Genomic DNA, 16,922 nt, shown 5'->3' on the forward strand with positions numbered 1-16,922 from the left:
ACAAGTGGGCCCCACATCATATATTTCAAAATACAAATACTTGGTTCTCCCTTGCTCAAGTCCCATGACATTCACGATGGATCACATTAATTAAACTCATGATGGGTCCACATAGATGCAAAAGAAGACAGCACCAATACTCCTGTAACACCTAATAATTTTCTGTAATAAAGTAGTCTGAATTAAACAAATCTGGAAATCTCAAGAAACGGGGTCGTTTAAGACATTGAACAACAGAGGGAGAGTGACAAAAAAAAGTAAGGATAGAAAGTCAAAAACAAAGTTATCTACTAGTCTTGCCTCACCTGACCTCCAACTTTCCCAGATTGAAGATCGGAATTTCAAATCTCTCTCTCTCTCTCTCTCTCTCTAGCTTCTGTCTTCGCCTATGATTATTATTATGTGTAAAACCTCGGAAATCATTGCCCTCACAGTGGTCTTGTCAGCCCTAAGCTTGATAGTCCATTCAGCCACAGCAAATCCAAACAACCATCGCTACAATGTAGGAGATCCCGTCCCCTTATTCGTCAACAAAGTCGGACCCCTCAACAATCCCAGGTAATCTAATCCTCCACTTCTTCTTCTTCATCATCATCATCATCATCATCTCTTAATTAATATATATTATGTTGTTAATTTTGTGATTTCTGTCATCGCTCGCAGTGAGACATACTACTACTATGACTTGCCATTTTGCCGACCAGGTTTGCCCATTTCTTAAATTTTACATATGTCTTTTCTACACATTCAACTTTCAACTGTACTATTTTTTTGAACTGAATGTTGAATTTAATAAAACCAATAAGGTACTAAACGGTTGAGCTGCAATGTCAAATACTGATTTTTTTTTAGTGTTCACTAAGTTGTAATCTAAAGTGTATTATATGGCCATAACCCCATGATTTTTTTTTTTTGTGTGCAAATACTACAATGTGCGCGTTACATTTTTGACAGCACTGCATATAGCCACATCAGTTTATAACAACATTACAGTGTACTACTTATCAGAAAAATATTCAACTGGTGTTAGTATTTGTGATTACACATGAACCTAGTGTGTCTTAAATCCATGACCTCGCCAGTTGAGCTATAGCTTGATGGCGAGTATTTATGATTTTTCTTTCTTTGCTATGTCCAATACCCAATCATATTTTGCTATGAATCAGTTTGATTTAAATTCACATGTGCATGTAGGACTGTTGGTTTTAATTTGCAATTTGCAGATCCGTTAGTTCTGAAGAAGGAATCCTTTGGGGAAGTTCTGAATGGTGATCGCTTAACCAATGCTTTATACGAGTTAAAATTTCGGCAGGACAAAACCAGGGAGACCCTGTGCCAAAAGAAGTTTAAAGTTGCTGAAGTTGCAAGGTTCAGGGGTGCTGTCATTGATGATTTTTACTTCCAGATGTATTATGATGATCTTCCATTGTGGGGGTTCGTTGGGAAAGTTGAACAGGAGAGTGGAATACTTGGTGAGAAGGGTCCCAAGTACTATCTCTTCAAACATGTTCAGTTTGATGTTCTTTACAACGGGGACCAAGTCATAGAAATACGTGCTTTTAGCGATCCCAATTATGTCATGGATATAACAGAAGATGTTGAAATTGATGTTACTTTCACTTATTCGGTTATCTGGAATGAGAGCTCAACTAAGTTCAAGGACAGGATGGGAAAATATTCGAGGGCTTCATTAGTGCCAATCCGCCAGCAAATCCATTGGTTCTCGTTCATTAATTCAGTTGTAATTATTGTACTCTTGATGGGATTGCTTACCTTGCTTTTTATGCGGCGTCTCAAGAATGATATGAAGAAGTAATTTCACTGTTTATTTTTCTCTGTTTGAGGGTAGTAATTAAGCTGGTTATTTTACTTTGTTGGTCTAATCTCTTGCATATGTCTTGCAGATGTGCTGATGGGGATGAGGAAGAAGATAAGGAGGTTGGTTGGAAATACATTCATGGTGATGTATTTAGACCTCCTCCAAACTTGTCCTTGTTTTGTGCTGTCTTGGGCACTGGTACCCAGCTGCTGACTCTGTAAGACACTTTTGAACTTTTTCTTTACTCTTTGTATTCATGTTTCAAAGCTATAGTTTCAAGAACCAAAATCAAGATAGGCCCAACACATAAAGAGTGTAATTTGCATTGGTTACATATATATATATATATGTAACCAAATAAGCAAATTTTAAAAATTATTGCAATATTGCCTCTGGTTTCTGAACCAGTATGATATCGGATGGTGTTACAGGCTAGGATATATATTAGCAGATTGTGATAGGGACACAAAGGTGGTGCTTCAGCACTTAACAATTAACATACAGTCATAAATTTGCAGAGGCCACTTATGTGACTCAGACTAGTAAATTTTTCAATATCTTGGCTTGAGGGTATAAACATTTAACATTTCTTTCAAATTATATCTGCAATTTCCATTCAGGGTTTTCATTTTATTTGGCCTAGCATTTCTTGGTGTCCTCTATCCATACAATCGTGGAGCACTGCTTGCATCTCTTCTTTGGATATATACAATTACATCTGTGATTGCAGGGTACACTGCTTCTTCTTTCCACAATCAGTTTGCTGAGGGTGGATGGGTGGGTGATTTTATGTAATTCTTCATATATTTTAATGCTGGTGTTTTAACTTGTTATCCTTGTGACACAAATAATGCAATTTCCAGGAATGGAGTGTTCGTCTTGCTGGGCTTCTGTACCTGGGCCCATTGCTTGTGACAGGGCTCATTCTTAATATAGTTGCCACAGGTTTACGGGCCACAGCTGCACTTCCATTTGGCACCATTACAGTGATTCTTCTTGTATGTCCATGCATTGCTATTCCATTGCTTGCCTTTGGTGGGGTTTTTGGATACCGTCATAGGTCTGAATTTGAGGCACCCTGTGCTACAAAACGATACCCAAGAGAGATTCCACCATTAGCTTGGTACCGGAAAACACCTTGTCAAATGTTTATTGCTGGTCTTTTATCCTTTAGTGCAATTGTCCTTGAGTTACACCACTTGTATGCAAGCATGTGGGGCTACAAAATATGTACTCTTCCTGGCATATTATTCATCACCTTCGTCATCCTCGTCATTCTAACTGCAATGATTAGTGTTGGTTTAACATATATTCAGCTTTCTGTGGAAGACCATGCATGGTGGTGGAGGTATGTTCTCTTGCACATGCAATACACAACAAAGAGGCACTTCTATCTATGAATGTTTTTCATTTTAAGTTTACTTTTCATTTTGAGATGCTCTTTACTTATTTCACTCGTATGTTTTGTGCATGGGAAGATCTTGAATATTCAAAAACTATGAGGATATGTGAACCTAAAACTAATAAATGGAGATTCTTAAAATGGGGTAAAAATTCATCGAAAAAAACGTCTAATTCTGTTACTTTTAGAAAAAATGGGTCTTATATTTTTAGGGACAAAGAGGTTAATCAAACTTAAATAACAATGGACTTTACTTTCAAAAAAAAATAAATAACAATGGACTTTTCTACACGTTTATTTAGGTAGATATCAGTATTTTGTCCAAATTTTGAACATTAACCAATTTTTGAATGATAGATGTGGGAAAATGATAATGAACCGGGCTATATCACATCTGTCATTTGAAGCTCAAGCCTCTGTCCAGTTTACTATAAATTATATTTTTGGTATCTTTCTGTAATATTAAGGGGTTTAAATTTAAATCTGAAGGGATGTTTTTCCATTGCTTCATGCTGGCCCTTTCTCATCAGCAGTCCAACACTTTGATGACAAGTTTGAAATCTTAGACTTGCCCTTTATCCCCATTGCAACTAAAATTTAAAAAACTGTATACAATTTTAAGAAGCTTGGATTAGGTTTTATCTATATGTTTAGTCTTATACCTTCCCTTATTAAATAAAAGAGTTGCAATTTTTTTTTTCCTCTATTCTCACTTTACTTGACCATGTATAGATTATGTGTATTGTCTGTTTGATGCAGATCGGTGTTGTGTGGGGGCTCAACAGCCATTTTTATGTTCGGCTATTGCATCTACTTCTATGCCAGGTCAAACATGAACAGTTTCATACAACTATCCTTCTTTATAGGATATAATGCTTGCATGTGCTATGCATTCTTCCTCATTCTCGGTACAATCAGTTTTCATGCTTCCTTAATGTTTGTTCGCCATATATACCACGCTGTTAAAAGCGAATGAATCTGCTCATGAATTCCAGTGATATTATGAATTTAATGGTCCGTGTTTCTCTCAATACTACTGTGATGCTCTAATTTGATTGATTATGTAATGTGTGTGGGTGTGTGATGAGTCCCACATTGGGTATTTACTAGGTAGATTTGAGTTTTATTAACAACTACAAGGAGCTGCGATTGTAACTAGTCCTTTTAAGGTATAGTGCAAATGTGACTAGCGCTTTTCCTTGGGTTGTTACATATGGTATCAGAGTCGGTCCGGTAACCCTGTGTGGGCTCAGAGACACTACCCTACAAAGTGGGCCTTAATGAGGATGTTAGGGATTTAAGTGGGGGAGATTGTGATGCCCCAATTTGATTGATTGTGTGATGTGTGTGGGTGTGTGATGAGTCCCACATTGGGCATATACTGGGTAGATTTGAGCTTTATTAACAACTACAAGGGGCACACAAACTGTCAATTAAGATTGTAACACCTATGAATTCCTAATTGGAGAGATGAAAACTATGACAAAACATGTGGCATCATTGTATACCTACATGAAATAAGGTTCACTGATAATCATGCAGCATGTTTTTATGCACTTAAGAACACATTTATGGGCATATAAACAACATTGTGAAGCAACAGTTATGATTGTGAAAACTAGGTTTCAGTTCTGAATCTGGAGTAGCACACGTGGTAATCCTTTCATCCCGATGGTAGTAAGATTCAGGGGAACCTTTTATTCTGTACCTTTAAATTTCATCAAAACGGGCTAATAAACAATACCTCAAATGGAACCTTCTCCCAACTGTAAGAGGAAGGTGATGAGTTAGATCGACCTAATGGGTTTGCGTGTAACTTTGCAAAAACAAAATCACCAAAAGAAACTAAGAAAGTGTGAAATGAAGTTGTGTTGCTTAAGAATTGTTTATGTTTTGGAATGTCTGGGACGTTTCATTTTGGTTAAGCACTTAAATGTGGTAAACATCACCATAATAGAAATTACTAGAAACTTAGATCCTCCCCGGCTCATGTGGGATGTGGCTACGTACTTTGCTGAGAGGCATGTAAGCATTGGTCATTTGTTCTTCGCTGAATGTATAAAAACTTGATGGATTGGACTCAGGTCTTGGGTCAGAATCAAGTAAAACAAATGACCTGGTTTTGATTATGTTCATTTTTTTCATCCACGGAGCGAGTTCACTTGGTCTGTTTATCCAAAACTTATAGTTTTTTTTTAAAATTTTTTTGTTTAGCAAAAAAAAACTTTTAGTTTTTAGCTTTTTGTCTCAGGTGTTTAAAAAAAAACTAGTTTTTAACTTTTTATTTTTATTTTTTTATTGAGTATCAAGTATTAATTATCAGAAACTTTTTCGTTTGAGCTAATTGAAACTCATGCTAATTTTTAACTTTTTGTTACACATTTAGCAAAAATGTTATGAAAAACCATATCTATAAACACTATGCAAATAAGTTATCATAAATTATTGCTTCTCAAAAAAAAAAAGGTTAGGAGGATAACCGACTAATTTTTCAAGTTTTTTTTTATATACCCGTCAATAATTATAAATATTATGCTAAACATTATTATCATTATAATGCAGTTTTTTCCTCAAATTCAAAATCTTAACTTTTGAATAACAAAATTTATAAGATAAGGGAAAATTAAGATTTTTTTAAAAAAAATAAAATAAAATAAACACACATACAAGCACAAGATATATGAAAATTCCTATAAAAAAAAGTACGTTCAATGATTCCTTAGAATTGTAATTTGGTCATTTCGTCTTTCTTGACAAATACGTTGAGTGAGAGAAGGGGAGACATGACCTTACTTGGCTTCATACGCTCTAGAGTCTGGACCGGATATTAGGACTGAAATGTGAAGGGAATCTCATTTTATTTAGAGAATATATAGTACAAAAATCCAAGAGGGAAATTATTTGGTGTCCTTGGTGTGTTATAGGGCTATAGCATCCTCTTATAAATATACATTGTTACATAAAGGTTAAAAATGTATCCTTTTTAGGTGACATTATTCAATGTGTATTATATATAATTTCTCTCAACCTTAGCTCAGAGAGTATCTAATTGATACAGAAGATTTAAACCTTATAAAACACATGTTTATTATATAGTAACTAGTAAATATATGATATGTTATAATTTGAATACAACATGAGTTTATATAATATATATTTTATTGTCAAAATTTTGGTGACAATAACTAAATGACTGATAGTTCACCAAAACCTTATACTTCCACGAGGAGTTTTTTTTTTTTTAATATTAGTTTTACTCATAATTTATGTTTTTTTTTTGGGGGGTTTACATTGACTCATTGAAGGCATAAATTAAAATGTTTATCATCTTAATTAAAACTTAAAATTAAGGGTTTAGTTTGAAACCACAGCAAATTATAGGGAAATTTTTATCATAGTGGTTAATGAAATTTAGCCACTGGGCATAATGAGAGTGAAGCCACTTCATTCAGTCAAAGCTTCCTGGTTCTGACATAGTAACATCCAACTTTATTTATATAGAATTAATTCTATAGAATATGATAAAATGTAATAATTTTGGATCTGTTTATTTTATATACTTTAATTGTTACAACAAGTGGGTATGGATACTGATCAAATTCTTAAATTACTAACATATAAATTTATGGAACCAACATTCAAAAATATACGCACATGATAAGACATATAAAAGATTGAGTTTAGCTTATTAAGGAAATAAATGGAAGCATGAAATATTACAAAGGTCAATACAATTAATAGAAATAACTCAAAAAATTAAAATTATTAAGAAAAAGTGCCAATTTTTTTTAGAAAATTAATTTTAAACCATTTTGAAACTTCATAAATTCTTTCCAAGATAATCTCATATAAATTAAGAGAGACAATTATGGAAATGATCACAAATAAATCATGAAAATAATATATTCATTGATTTTTTTTTCTTTCCATTTTCATATGGATAAAATGCCAAATTGTTTACATAAAAGCAAATTAAAAAGTTGGTAAATAAGTAATTTGTGTTACAATAAAAACAACAATGATCTAGGTGAACAGTTTACAAGTACAAGAAACCATTGAATTTGAATAGATCATATGTGTGGGGGTGATAGGCCCAGGAGTACATGTCTATGTATCAATTGGACCAGAGGCCCAATCCGAGGACATTAAGTAGTCCGAAGACGGTAAAACATCTTCTTAAGAATTCGTGTTGATAGGTAAAGAGGTAAAGTCTGATCAAGATCATCCGAGAAGGTGGTCTGAGGATGAATGCTTTCTCGACTGGGCAAAGCTAAGATCAGAAGGTGCAGTTTGCCACTTAGAAGCAACGTTCTAGGAGGTCTTGTAGGTAAGGATAAACATTGTGAGAGCACAGGACAAGGAAAGATTATGAAATATCTAAGAGAAAGCTGCTACTATCGCATTAAATGCTCTGCAGCTAACTCTCTGACCTCGTTTATGAGGAAGTGATGTTTGAGCAACAATATTTAGCCTTATAGCTACTTCCAAAGGTTTCAAGAAGGTGCTGATGGGACAAGTATCCAAACCAATAATATAATCCATACGTGAAGGCTAAAGAGAGGAGAAAAGATAGTATAAAAAGGGGAGGAGACACTCAGGATAGAGGGATCAGAGAAGCAGTAGAGAAAAATATTGTAAATTGAAGAATAATATTTGTAAGCTGTCATTAAGTGAGATATATAGAAGAACCAGTCTCCTCGGATTGAGTCCGAAGACGATTTTCATTATATAAATCTGCTTCATCTTTATTCTATGGTCATCTTGGCCCATTACAATTGATATACAAACTCATTATAACCTAGATTTCAAGCTCACTCTCTACAAATTCATTGTCTTTGGCTTGTTGGGCCTATTCTCTTTCCTCTTTTGGGCTTAGGTACAAATTGTGTCCTTACAATATGCATAAACAATTTTTAAAGACTTGAACGGCTATCCATGTTGACGAGTTGTGTCAAAGTAGGGGTTCTATTGCTTGGATTAAGCCTACCTCAACTCATTTAATAATTGTGTCAAACCCCTCAACCTTGAAACAACTCGTTTAATAAGTGGGTTGGATGTCACTACTTACCTATGACGCTTAATAAATATTTCATATTAGGTCGACACACACACGACCAATTTCAACTCGCTTAATAAGCATGTTGTATTAGTCGAAAGATTTGTACCTCAATTGACATTTCTCTGTATTCCCAATAGAGACGTACAAGATTCAAATCTCACCTCTCCTAATTGTACCTATCAAATTATTTAACCCCTAAAAAAAAAAAATGTTATATGAGGCTACAAACCATTTCAACCTATTTAAGAAATATAACCCAAAATGTTTTAACATAATTTATATTTTGTAAGCACATAAATAACAAAAATTATAAAATAAATACATTCTACACATATTCAATTTCATAATATATCAATTAAAGTACTAATAACATTCAATTTAAAAGTTCTATTTCAACCCAATGAAGTTCCACCTAAATTTTCAAATAGACAATCTACCAACATAACCATTAAAATTTTCAATTACTTAATTATATATATAATTTAAATTTAAATAAATAAAAGAATAAAATTGTGTTTGTATTTTTTGAAAAATCCACCAGGAAAAATACAGGGGATAAAACAAAAACAAAAACAAAAACAAAACATAGAAACCTACACAAGTTCAGTTACCGCATCCTAAAATTTTCAGCCCAGTTAGTTATACAAAAAACCTACTCAAGTATATTATGCCAAATTTTTTCATCTGAAACTTGTTAAGTTCTATACGAGACCGACCAACCATCCTTAACAACAACAACAACAATAACCACTGTTTCCATCTTCAATTCATTATCCAAATTCAACTATGTTTATCAGTGAACAGTGAAATGAGAAACAAACCCATGTGTTTAAAGTCAATTAATCCCAGTTTAGCCAATCACATTTCACTAATAACTGATAAGCAGCCAAAACCCTGTCCCCTCCTTCCTTTGAGTAAAAAATTTGGAGCCCACAACAACAAAAGTCTGTGTCTTTCTCTCCCACCTAAAATTTGTCACATACTACACTCTCCTCTGTACAGCTTTAAGCTCTCAGTGGCTTCTAATTTTCTTGGAGTTATCCCTGGAGCTGTTGTTTCCTTGAGTTATTATATCAGACCAAAAGGTATGCTACTTTCATAACCAGTTGATGTTGTCCCTGTGTTGTACCGTTTTGATGCTTCACCTGGTGATTTAAGGGTCATTCTGTTTCTGGGTTCTGGTTTAGCATTGGGTTTGCCATTTTCTCTTTTGCATTACAATTTGATACATTATTCATTGGTTAGGGGGTCAGTATTGTTATGGGTTTCTGGTATAGTCTGGGTTTAACCCTTGGTGTTTTTATTTTTCAATTACATTTTATGTATTTGTTTTTTGCTGATCAATTAAAGGAGTAAGTATGACAAATGGTAGGAAAGAATATGTGTGGCCAACCCTGACTAGTCAGTTGAGGATCCCTAGCCGACCCCATAATTCCTTTTTGTACATATGATTGTTGCATATGGGTATAATTTTGCTTTTGCATTAGTTAACTTGTTCCCTTCTTTATTTGATGAGCTGTTGTGAACATTTTTTTGGGTGAGCTTTTGTTAGTTTGGTTTAATGGAGCAATTTCTGAAAGGTCTCTTACTAAGTTTTAGAATGACTTTTGGGATAAGTTCTGGAAGTGCTTTTTGATTGATATATAGAGCGCTGCTCCTTTTCTTGAGCTGTGTAGAGTTGTTTTCAAGTTATGAATGAAAACTTCAGGCTACTGAACTTCGAGCTTGTTCTTTGTATGTTCTGATTGTTTGGTTTGTGATGACCAGGTTTGGGAATGATGAGTGATTGGCAAAGGCACTTCAGTCCTGAATTCTAATTTTCAAGAATTAGATTTTGCACCCCTCTAATATGGCAACTTGCATATCACCCTGTTCTATGCCATCTAGCAGGCGAGTTTCGGTTGGAATACTAGCCTCCCCAAGGGGGGGAATTCTAAAGGAGTCTCAAATGTGTACCGCTAGTACCCTGAAGATTGTTGACAAGAAGAGTAGTTTGTGGGGAGCTTGCCAAAAGAATGCAGTGGAATTCTCTTGGTTTAAGTGCTCCGTTAATTCTCACAACATTAGTTCAAACCACAGGAGAGACACTTTTTTGGATCTACAGACTGAGGTCTCAGTGCTCAGAGGTGATGGAAATGTCAAGGAGGGCTTAAGAGAATCTTTCATTCCAAGTAACTACAATGAAGCCAATATTAAAGTTGTTGGTGTTGGGGGTGGTGGTTCTAATGCTGTTAATCGAATGCTAGAGAGTTCAATGAAGGGTGTGGAGTTTTGGATTGTTAACACAGATGTTCAAGCGATTAAAATGTCCCCGGTTTCCCCAGAGAACCGCTTACAAATTGGTCAGGAACTTACTAGGGGTCTTGGCGCTGGTGGAAACCCAGATATAGGCATGAGTGCTGCCAATGAAAGCAAAGCAGCAATAGAGGAATCACTTCACGGTGCAGACATGGTCTTTGTAACGGTAGGTACACATTCTATTTCGCAATATTTTGTTAGAAATTTTTACTATATAAAGGTAGATCCATGAAGAGGATTTAATTTTTTTTTGCTTTCCTCTGTTTGAAAAAAGAATAGTTGCTCAGCAGAAAAAAAAGATTTTTAATTGAGGTTTGGATGTGACCATGTTATTTGAGAATTTTGCATAATTTTGTTGTGAGTGAAATTTTGGGGGAAAAGGAGACTGGTTGTATGATTGTATCCTTTCTTAGACTAGGCCCCTCAAGTGGTGAAAGTTGAAACATAGCACTTCTCACAAATCATCAATAAAAACTTCAAAACTAGATATTGCTTTAGAAATTTCCATAAAACATTAGAGAATTATCAGGGGCCTGAAGATGTAGAAGTTTAGTGGGATATCTGTTAAGCAACATCCAATTATATATCCTATTTATTGTGACCTGCTTGAGGTGGAAAGATCTTACTTCATAAGAACTAGTGGGATGTAGGAATGCCAAAATGTATATAATGTGCGTGTGTATGCTTAATGTTTGTGCCCTGAACATGTGATGTCTGTCTGAGTCAGGAGAATGGTCCAGGAACCCATCTTAAGGGCTCATCACTTTTTTGCTGTTTGCAGTTGGATTACACCTGCAGACCTGCCCTTGTCATTCAGGTGGCGATGTTCCTGAGGTGTCTTGGTTGGACATTAGGGCTATGCTGGGAATGGATATTTGCCTTTCCTATCTTGTGCAATGCCTTTCTCTCTGGCCGTTTTTTTGGAAAATAGCAGGATCTGTCCCCAGGACATGTGCTATCCTGAGCATGATGGCCGCTTATCTTTTTATGGAGTCTACTATTTTCTAGCTGCAGCCTTCACTTCAATTAGTTTAATAGGTTACTCATTAGTTATTGAATGGATAATGCTTGCTTGAGGATGTACCATAAAGAAGTGTTACAAATGAGTGCTAATCAATGAAGTTCTGGGCATAGAAAATGTGACATATTTTTGGCTATTTGATAAAGAAAGTTCGTGAGATTTTAGGGTTTTGATAGGTAAGAGGAAGTGCTTGAGGAAGAAGGATAAGAGAGAAATTAATGGTGCTGAGGGGTTCTTAGTTATACCTATAATTTTCTAGGAGATTTTAGGGTTTCAGGTGTTTTGAGCATTCAGGTACGTATGATTTTCTAGGAAATTTTAGGGTTATAGGTGGGTCCCATAAAATAAGTCTTAAATAGACAAATTTGCAAAGTAATAACAAATTAATCTTCCATGGATGCATCACTTAACTATTATAAGAGAAGGGGATTCTTACCGTCTAATTGTATGCTTGAACTCTTCTTGATTTTCCCTTGTAGGGTACAGAGTAAAAAAATATGAGAACACATTGCTGGAAGTTCTGGGCAGTAGCTATTGTAAGGATTTTGGGATGTTAGGATGATGGCTTGGGGTGGAAAAGGTCAGTGGGCTAATTTTGGTGGAAAACTAAAAAGAAAAAAGGCTGGTTGTACCATAACTAAAACAATGCAGCAGTTTGGAGAATCAATAAAGGAGAGCATTGTGCCTTCAATCAAAAGGGTCATTACCTAGTAATGGTCTCACTTTATTGGGGTCATGAGAAGGATGGCTTTGGTTTGGACCTAAATTCAGCATTTCTTTTACATGAAGTGCTCGCTCCCAAGACTCAAACCTACACACTTGCACCTGGAAGCCCAAGACTTTTACCTTTGCATTAGATAATGACATTGTGCCTTTCATAATGAAGCAAAAGTAGATTTAGGAAAAGGATTAAGGACTCTGCTGCTTTCTTCATCTAATACTCTTTAAGTCTTGACATTGATGCTTTGCAGTCCCTGATGGTAGCCTAGTCCTGTTACTTCTGTTGTTTGGTTTTGGTACACTTTTTTTAATTATGAATAAATTCTGTAGGCTGGAATGGGAGGAGGAACTGGAACTGGTGGGGCTCCAGTAGTTGCAGGCATTGCAAAGTCCATGGGTATCTTGACTGTTGGTATTGTCACGACTCCATTCTCTTTTGAGGGGCGAAGGCGGGCAGTTCAAGCTCAGGAAGGAATTGCAGCTCTAAGAAGCAATGTTGACACATTGATTGTTATTCCTAATGACAAGTTGTTGACTGCAGTTTCACAGTCAACCCCAGTAACAGAGGCATTCAATTTGGCTGATGACATACTTCGGCAGGGTGTTCGTGGCATCTCTGATATCATAACGGTATGGAATGTAAAATGAAATTGTTACATCAACTTTTATCTTTGGCTTCTTAGTAACATGTAACTTTTACAAAGATCTATATTAGGATTTCTAAAGAGGTAGAATTTGAACTGGCTTCAAATTGTTCAATATTCATGGCTTGTTGTAAAAAGCAAGATAGAGATTAGTTTGTGGGTTTAAAATCCATTGGATGCACGCAATGGCAGAGCTAGGGGGGTCCAATGCCACCCCTGGCCCATGATCAATCGTTCAAAATTAAATGTTCTGTTTGCCTCAATCATTCAAATACAAATTACCTTCTATTGACTGCTCTTTTGGCTTTAGAGGTTTTGTAACATCAGTTCCTTCTTTGGTCATATTTTGAATATGTGATTCTAAAAAATATATATATTTTGAATATGTGAATTATTTTATTTTTGTCTTGATGGTGGTTGGTTACCTCAATTGCAGGTTCCAGGTCTGGTCAATGTTGATTTTGCTGATGTGCGGGCTATCATGAAAGATGCCGGTTCTTCTTTAATGGGTATAGGTACTGCAACTGGTAAGTTTAAAATTTTCAATTTTCACTTGATCTAGCATGACTACTAGGAAAAGAGAAGTTAATATCTTATAAGGAAAGAGAAAAGAAAAGACTGTTTAAGTTGTTTAAGTTATTAGAATGAGAACATTAAGCATTATAATATTATATAATGAAGGATGCAGGCATGTTGAAGAAAAGCTCACAAACTAAGTTACCATACAATCATAAAGGAGGAACAACCAAACTAAAAGCAATCAACAAAGAGTAAAGGAAAAGATCGACCTACAAGTACAAAAATTTTGGTCTTGTGACAAGTTATGGTAAATTGTAACAAAAGAAAAGGGACAAGTATTGTACAACGTTTTTGTACCTATTATGGAAAAAAAGAACTAAGTTACTGCTTGTGGGTTGTTCTTGTTCTTTCTCCTCCTTTTATAGTTTCATGAGCTTTTCTCATGATGCCTGCCACTTCTTTTACATTTTGCTTATGTTCTAGGCTTTTTTTGTTATATCATTCTGACCTGTAGCTGACAAACTGACCTTAGTCCCAGTGTCTGCATGCTCGGTGTTATGAAATTATCAATTTCTGTTGACTGCAGGGAAGACTAGGGCAAGAGATGCTGCATTGAATGCCATCCAGTCACCTTTGTTAGATATCGGAATAGAAAGAGCTACTGGAATTGTTTGGAATATAACTGGTGGAAGTGATTTAACTTTATTTGAGGTGGGCCTTCTTTTAGGGTTGTGGTCACTTAATTGTAAAGATTTTGCATACCTGTCTATTGCAGAGGTTCTTTATTTCTTGTGTTATTTTCCTTTGGAAACCAGGGGGAGGGGGAGTGTCTGAATTTTTGGTTATGTTGGGCATTATCCCGTGCAGCTGAACTCTCTCTCACATAAACACACAAACATGCACGCACGAAGGTATCTTGTGCTTCTAGCATATGCATCATATTTCTCATTACATGTGAGGCCTACATGGTTGTGGGACCCACATGTTGTGAGAGGGATCTTGTATATATTGGATGCATGATATAATTATTGCTTGCACACACACACCCCTAATTAGGGTTATTACAAATCAGGAAGAAAAAATTAGGGCTCAGATCTAATTGGGCTTACATTTAAGTATTGGTGCTGTGTGTCTAAGCGTTCATATTTTGTTTGATACCGTACCTTGGAACACGGGGTATAGCAAAATAATTTTTTGTCCTTCATCCTTCTCTTTCCATATCTTCGGCCAGATGATGCATTTATGTAGTTGTGTGAAAAAATTTTGTACCTTGATTTTGTATGCTCAATTTGAATTGATCTCACTAGTTAAATGCAATGAAAAAAGTATATTTTAAGAGTATCTGAGGTAACTTGTAGTAAGGACTTTATTCTTCTCTGTTATATGGTCACAGATGTTGAAAATAATATTTCTGACTGACATGTTCATACTCCTGTCATGTCCAACATGGGTAGTTCACTTTCTTTGAAGTGTCCATGTAACATATAGGCTAGTTGTGTAACTCCTGCCCTTCAATATGAAGTCACCTAAAAAGCTATTAGGAATTTTCTTTTCCTAATAACTGACCTTAAATATGAGGTTACGCCCCTTCCTTCTTCTTTCTCCATATCTGGCCCCTCATATCATTAACTTTCTTATGGAGTTTTGAGTAAGGTCTTTTAATGGAATTTCTTGAACTATTTCTGTAAATAATTAGCAAGAGAGAAGAATAAGCCTTTTACCTTGAGCTGGGTCAATAAGAATAAATTTTTACAGTTACTGAATTTTTTGGGTGCATATAATGATGTGGATACTATACTTAACATACTGGTTACAATATGCTTTAGCTAGCATCACACTGGCTTTTTAACTTATATTATGTCACAACCTTTGACCTTGGGTCGCTTGTCAATTGCAGGTGAATGCTGCAGCAGAGGTTATATATGACCTAGTAGATCCCAGTGCAAACTTGATATTTGGAGCAGTGATAGATCAATCACTAAGTGGCCAGGTAAGTTTGGAAGGGTTGGAAATATCAGGAGTGAATTTTTATTTATTTATTTATTTATAATTATCCTTGTAGTTCAGACTCAAAAATTTCTTACAACTATATATATAAAAATATATAGATTGTCACCATTCCATTGGTTCTGAAATCTGAATGTACTTGTTGGTGGACTTCTAGCAGATCCATTGGAAAATTAGACATCCCTGGATGAAGCTATGCTGACATGACTAATATAAAAAAAATCCAATTTTCGTGAATCTTCTGGAACTTGATAAATTTAGTAGGATCCATAGTTGTGGTCATGCTATTGCGTATAACATCAGTTAGATGAGAACAGGATATTTTGCTATTATACTAGGGCATTATCATATCTTTTTATTGTTTGATAATATGATGCTTAATTGCTTATCATTATTATTAGTGAAAGCATGATCAGTTGGCCTGACCATCTGTTTGACTGTTTCTTCTTACTTATAATATTTCAAGAGTTGACCACATATTATAGCTTTTGTGGCTTTATCAGTTTAACTTCTTTTTCACCGCTTGACTATGGAAAGTGCCTATTGGAAACATTGTGCATGACAAGAAACAAGCATTCCTATATTGATCATAAAAAGTCTCAAGGAAAAAGTACTTTTTAAGGTAGGACTTGGGACAAGAATTGTATTTTCACTTTATGGCACAGGAAGAGACTACTTTTTAAGTCTCTGTTGTTTGTTATATACCATAAGCTCTAGTAAATGGAAGGTTTGTTAAGTGTGGTTAAAATTGCATTCAGTGAGACTAATGGTTAGGTTTGGATATTTTCTTGCTTATAGGTCAGCCTAACTCTGATTGCCACTGGATTCAAACGCCAGGGTGAAAGTGAAGGGAGGGTAGGTGCTCTCTCTCTCTCTTTATATATTATGTGTTCGTGCGTGTGGTTTTACATAATTTCACTCTCTTTGTTCTGGGTGAATGTAGAAACCTCAGGTTGCACGTCGTGATGGTTCCTTTGGGATCAATAGACGACCCTCTTCCACAGAAGGCAGTTTAGTGCAGATCCCTGAGTTCTTAAAGAAGAAGGGGCGATCTCGCTACCCACAAGTCTAAGATTATTATTTTTTAATGTAAATATATCCATTTCATCTTATTCTTCTCTCTTGGTTTGTCTTTCCTCCTCTTTCAAAAATTTAGTCTAAGAACCTAACAATTTGTTGCTAGCTGCAAGATTCAGCTTGTACCTTATCAATAAAAAGTGCGCCTTTTGATTGCTGCGGTATTTGCTCTTCTTTCAAAACTTCAGTCTAAGAACCTAACATTTTCTTGCTAGCTGCAAGATTCAGCTTGCATCTAATATCACATATTTCATTGGTAGTGCTCTAATATTTGCGTCGTTGTGATGTGTGTATATTGCAAGTTACATCTAATGTAAATTTTGTCAATGTTTAATTGCGGATATTTTGAAAAACTC

At 35.4% G+C, this 16,922-nt stretch overlaps 2 protein-coding genes across 5 annotated transcripts; both read left to right on the forward strand.

Annotated features, from left to right (window-relative positions):
* Nucleotides 1–198: 198 nt before the first annotated feature.
* On the forward strand, nt 199–4,252 carry LOC142607976 (transmembrane 9 superfamily member 5-like). Its single transcript, XM_075779669.1, has 7 exons — nt 199–558; nt 664–704; nt 1,224–1,812; nt 1,905–2,036; nt 2,440–2,596; nt 2,683–3,167; nt 3,981–4,252. The coding sequence occupies exons 1-7, from the start codon at nt 389–391 to the stop codon at nt 4,195–4,197; spliced, it is 1,791 nt and encodes a 596-aa protein (XP_075635784.1). The 5' UTR covers nt 199–388; the 3' UTR covers nt 4,198–4,252.
* Nucleotides 4,253–9,229: 4,977 nt separating this feature from the next.
* Nucleotides 9,230–16,730, forward strand: LOC142608312 (cell division protein FtsZ homolog 2-2, chloroplastic-like). 4 transcript variants are annotated; one of them, XM_075780060.1, is made up of 8 exons: nt 9,230–9,365; nt 10,048–10,744; nt 12,650–12,949; nt 13,400–13,490; nt 14,069–14,193; nt 15,380–15,472; nt 16,288–16,344; nt 16,433–16,730. In XM_075780060.1, exons 2-8 carry the CDS (start codon nt 10,130–10,132, stop codon nt 16,559–16,561), a joined length of 1,410 nt encoding a protein of 469 aa, XP_075636175.1. In that variant the 5' UTR covers nt 9,230–9,365; nt 10,048–10,129; the 3' UTR covers nt 16,562–16,730. The 4 variants fall into 4 exon arrangements, with proteins under 4 accessions (XP_075636175.1, XP_075636179.1, XP_075636177.1 ...); XM_075780064.1 differs by having other exon boundaries at nt 16,442–16,730; XM_075780062.1 differs by lacking the exon at nt 9,230–9,365 and adding an exon at nt 9,385–9,744.
* Nucleotides 16,731–16,922: the final 192 nt, after the last annotated feature.

The sequence above is a fragment of the Castanea sativa genome, chromosome 8 (genome assembly GCF_040712315.1).
Source record: "Castanea sativa cultivar Marrone di Chiusa Pesio chromosome 8, ASM4071231v1".
In the NCBI taxonomy this organism is placed as follows: domain Eukaryota; kingdom Viridiplantae; phylum Streptophyta; class Magnoliopsida; order Fagales; family Fagaceae; genus Castanea; species Castanea sativa.

What these genes read in the sequence shown, in the direction of transcription:
- LOC142608312 (XM_075780060.1), top strand. Translation starts at nt 10,130, where the DNA reads ATGGCAACTTGCATATCACCCTGTTCTATGCCATCTAGCAGGCGAGTT. An exon ending in GCATCTCTGATATCATAACG is followed by an intron (nt 12,950 to 13,399) that starts GTATGGAATGTA and finishes CCTCAATTGCAG; the next exon opens with GTTCCAGGTCTGGTCAATGT. An exon ending in GTGATTTAACTTTATTTGAG is followed by an intron (nt 14,194 to 15,379) that starts GTGGGCCTTCTT and finishes TGTCAATTGCAG; the next exon opens with GTGAATGCTGCAGCAGAGGT.
- LOC142607976 (XM_075779669.1), top strand. Translation starts at nt 389, where the DNA reads ATGATTATTATTATGTGTAAAACCTCGGAAATCATTGCCCTCACAGTG. An exon ending in CTCAAGAATGATATGAAGAA is followed by an intron (nt 1,813 to 1,904) that starts GTAATTTCACTG and finishes TATGTCTTGCAG; the next exon opens with ATGTGCTGATGGGGATGAGG. An exon ending in GGTACCCAGCTGCTGACTCT is followed by an intron (nt 2,037 to 2,439) that starts GTAAGACACTTT and finishes ATTTCCATTCAG; the next exon opens with GGTTTTCATTTTATTTGGCC.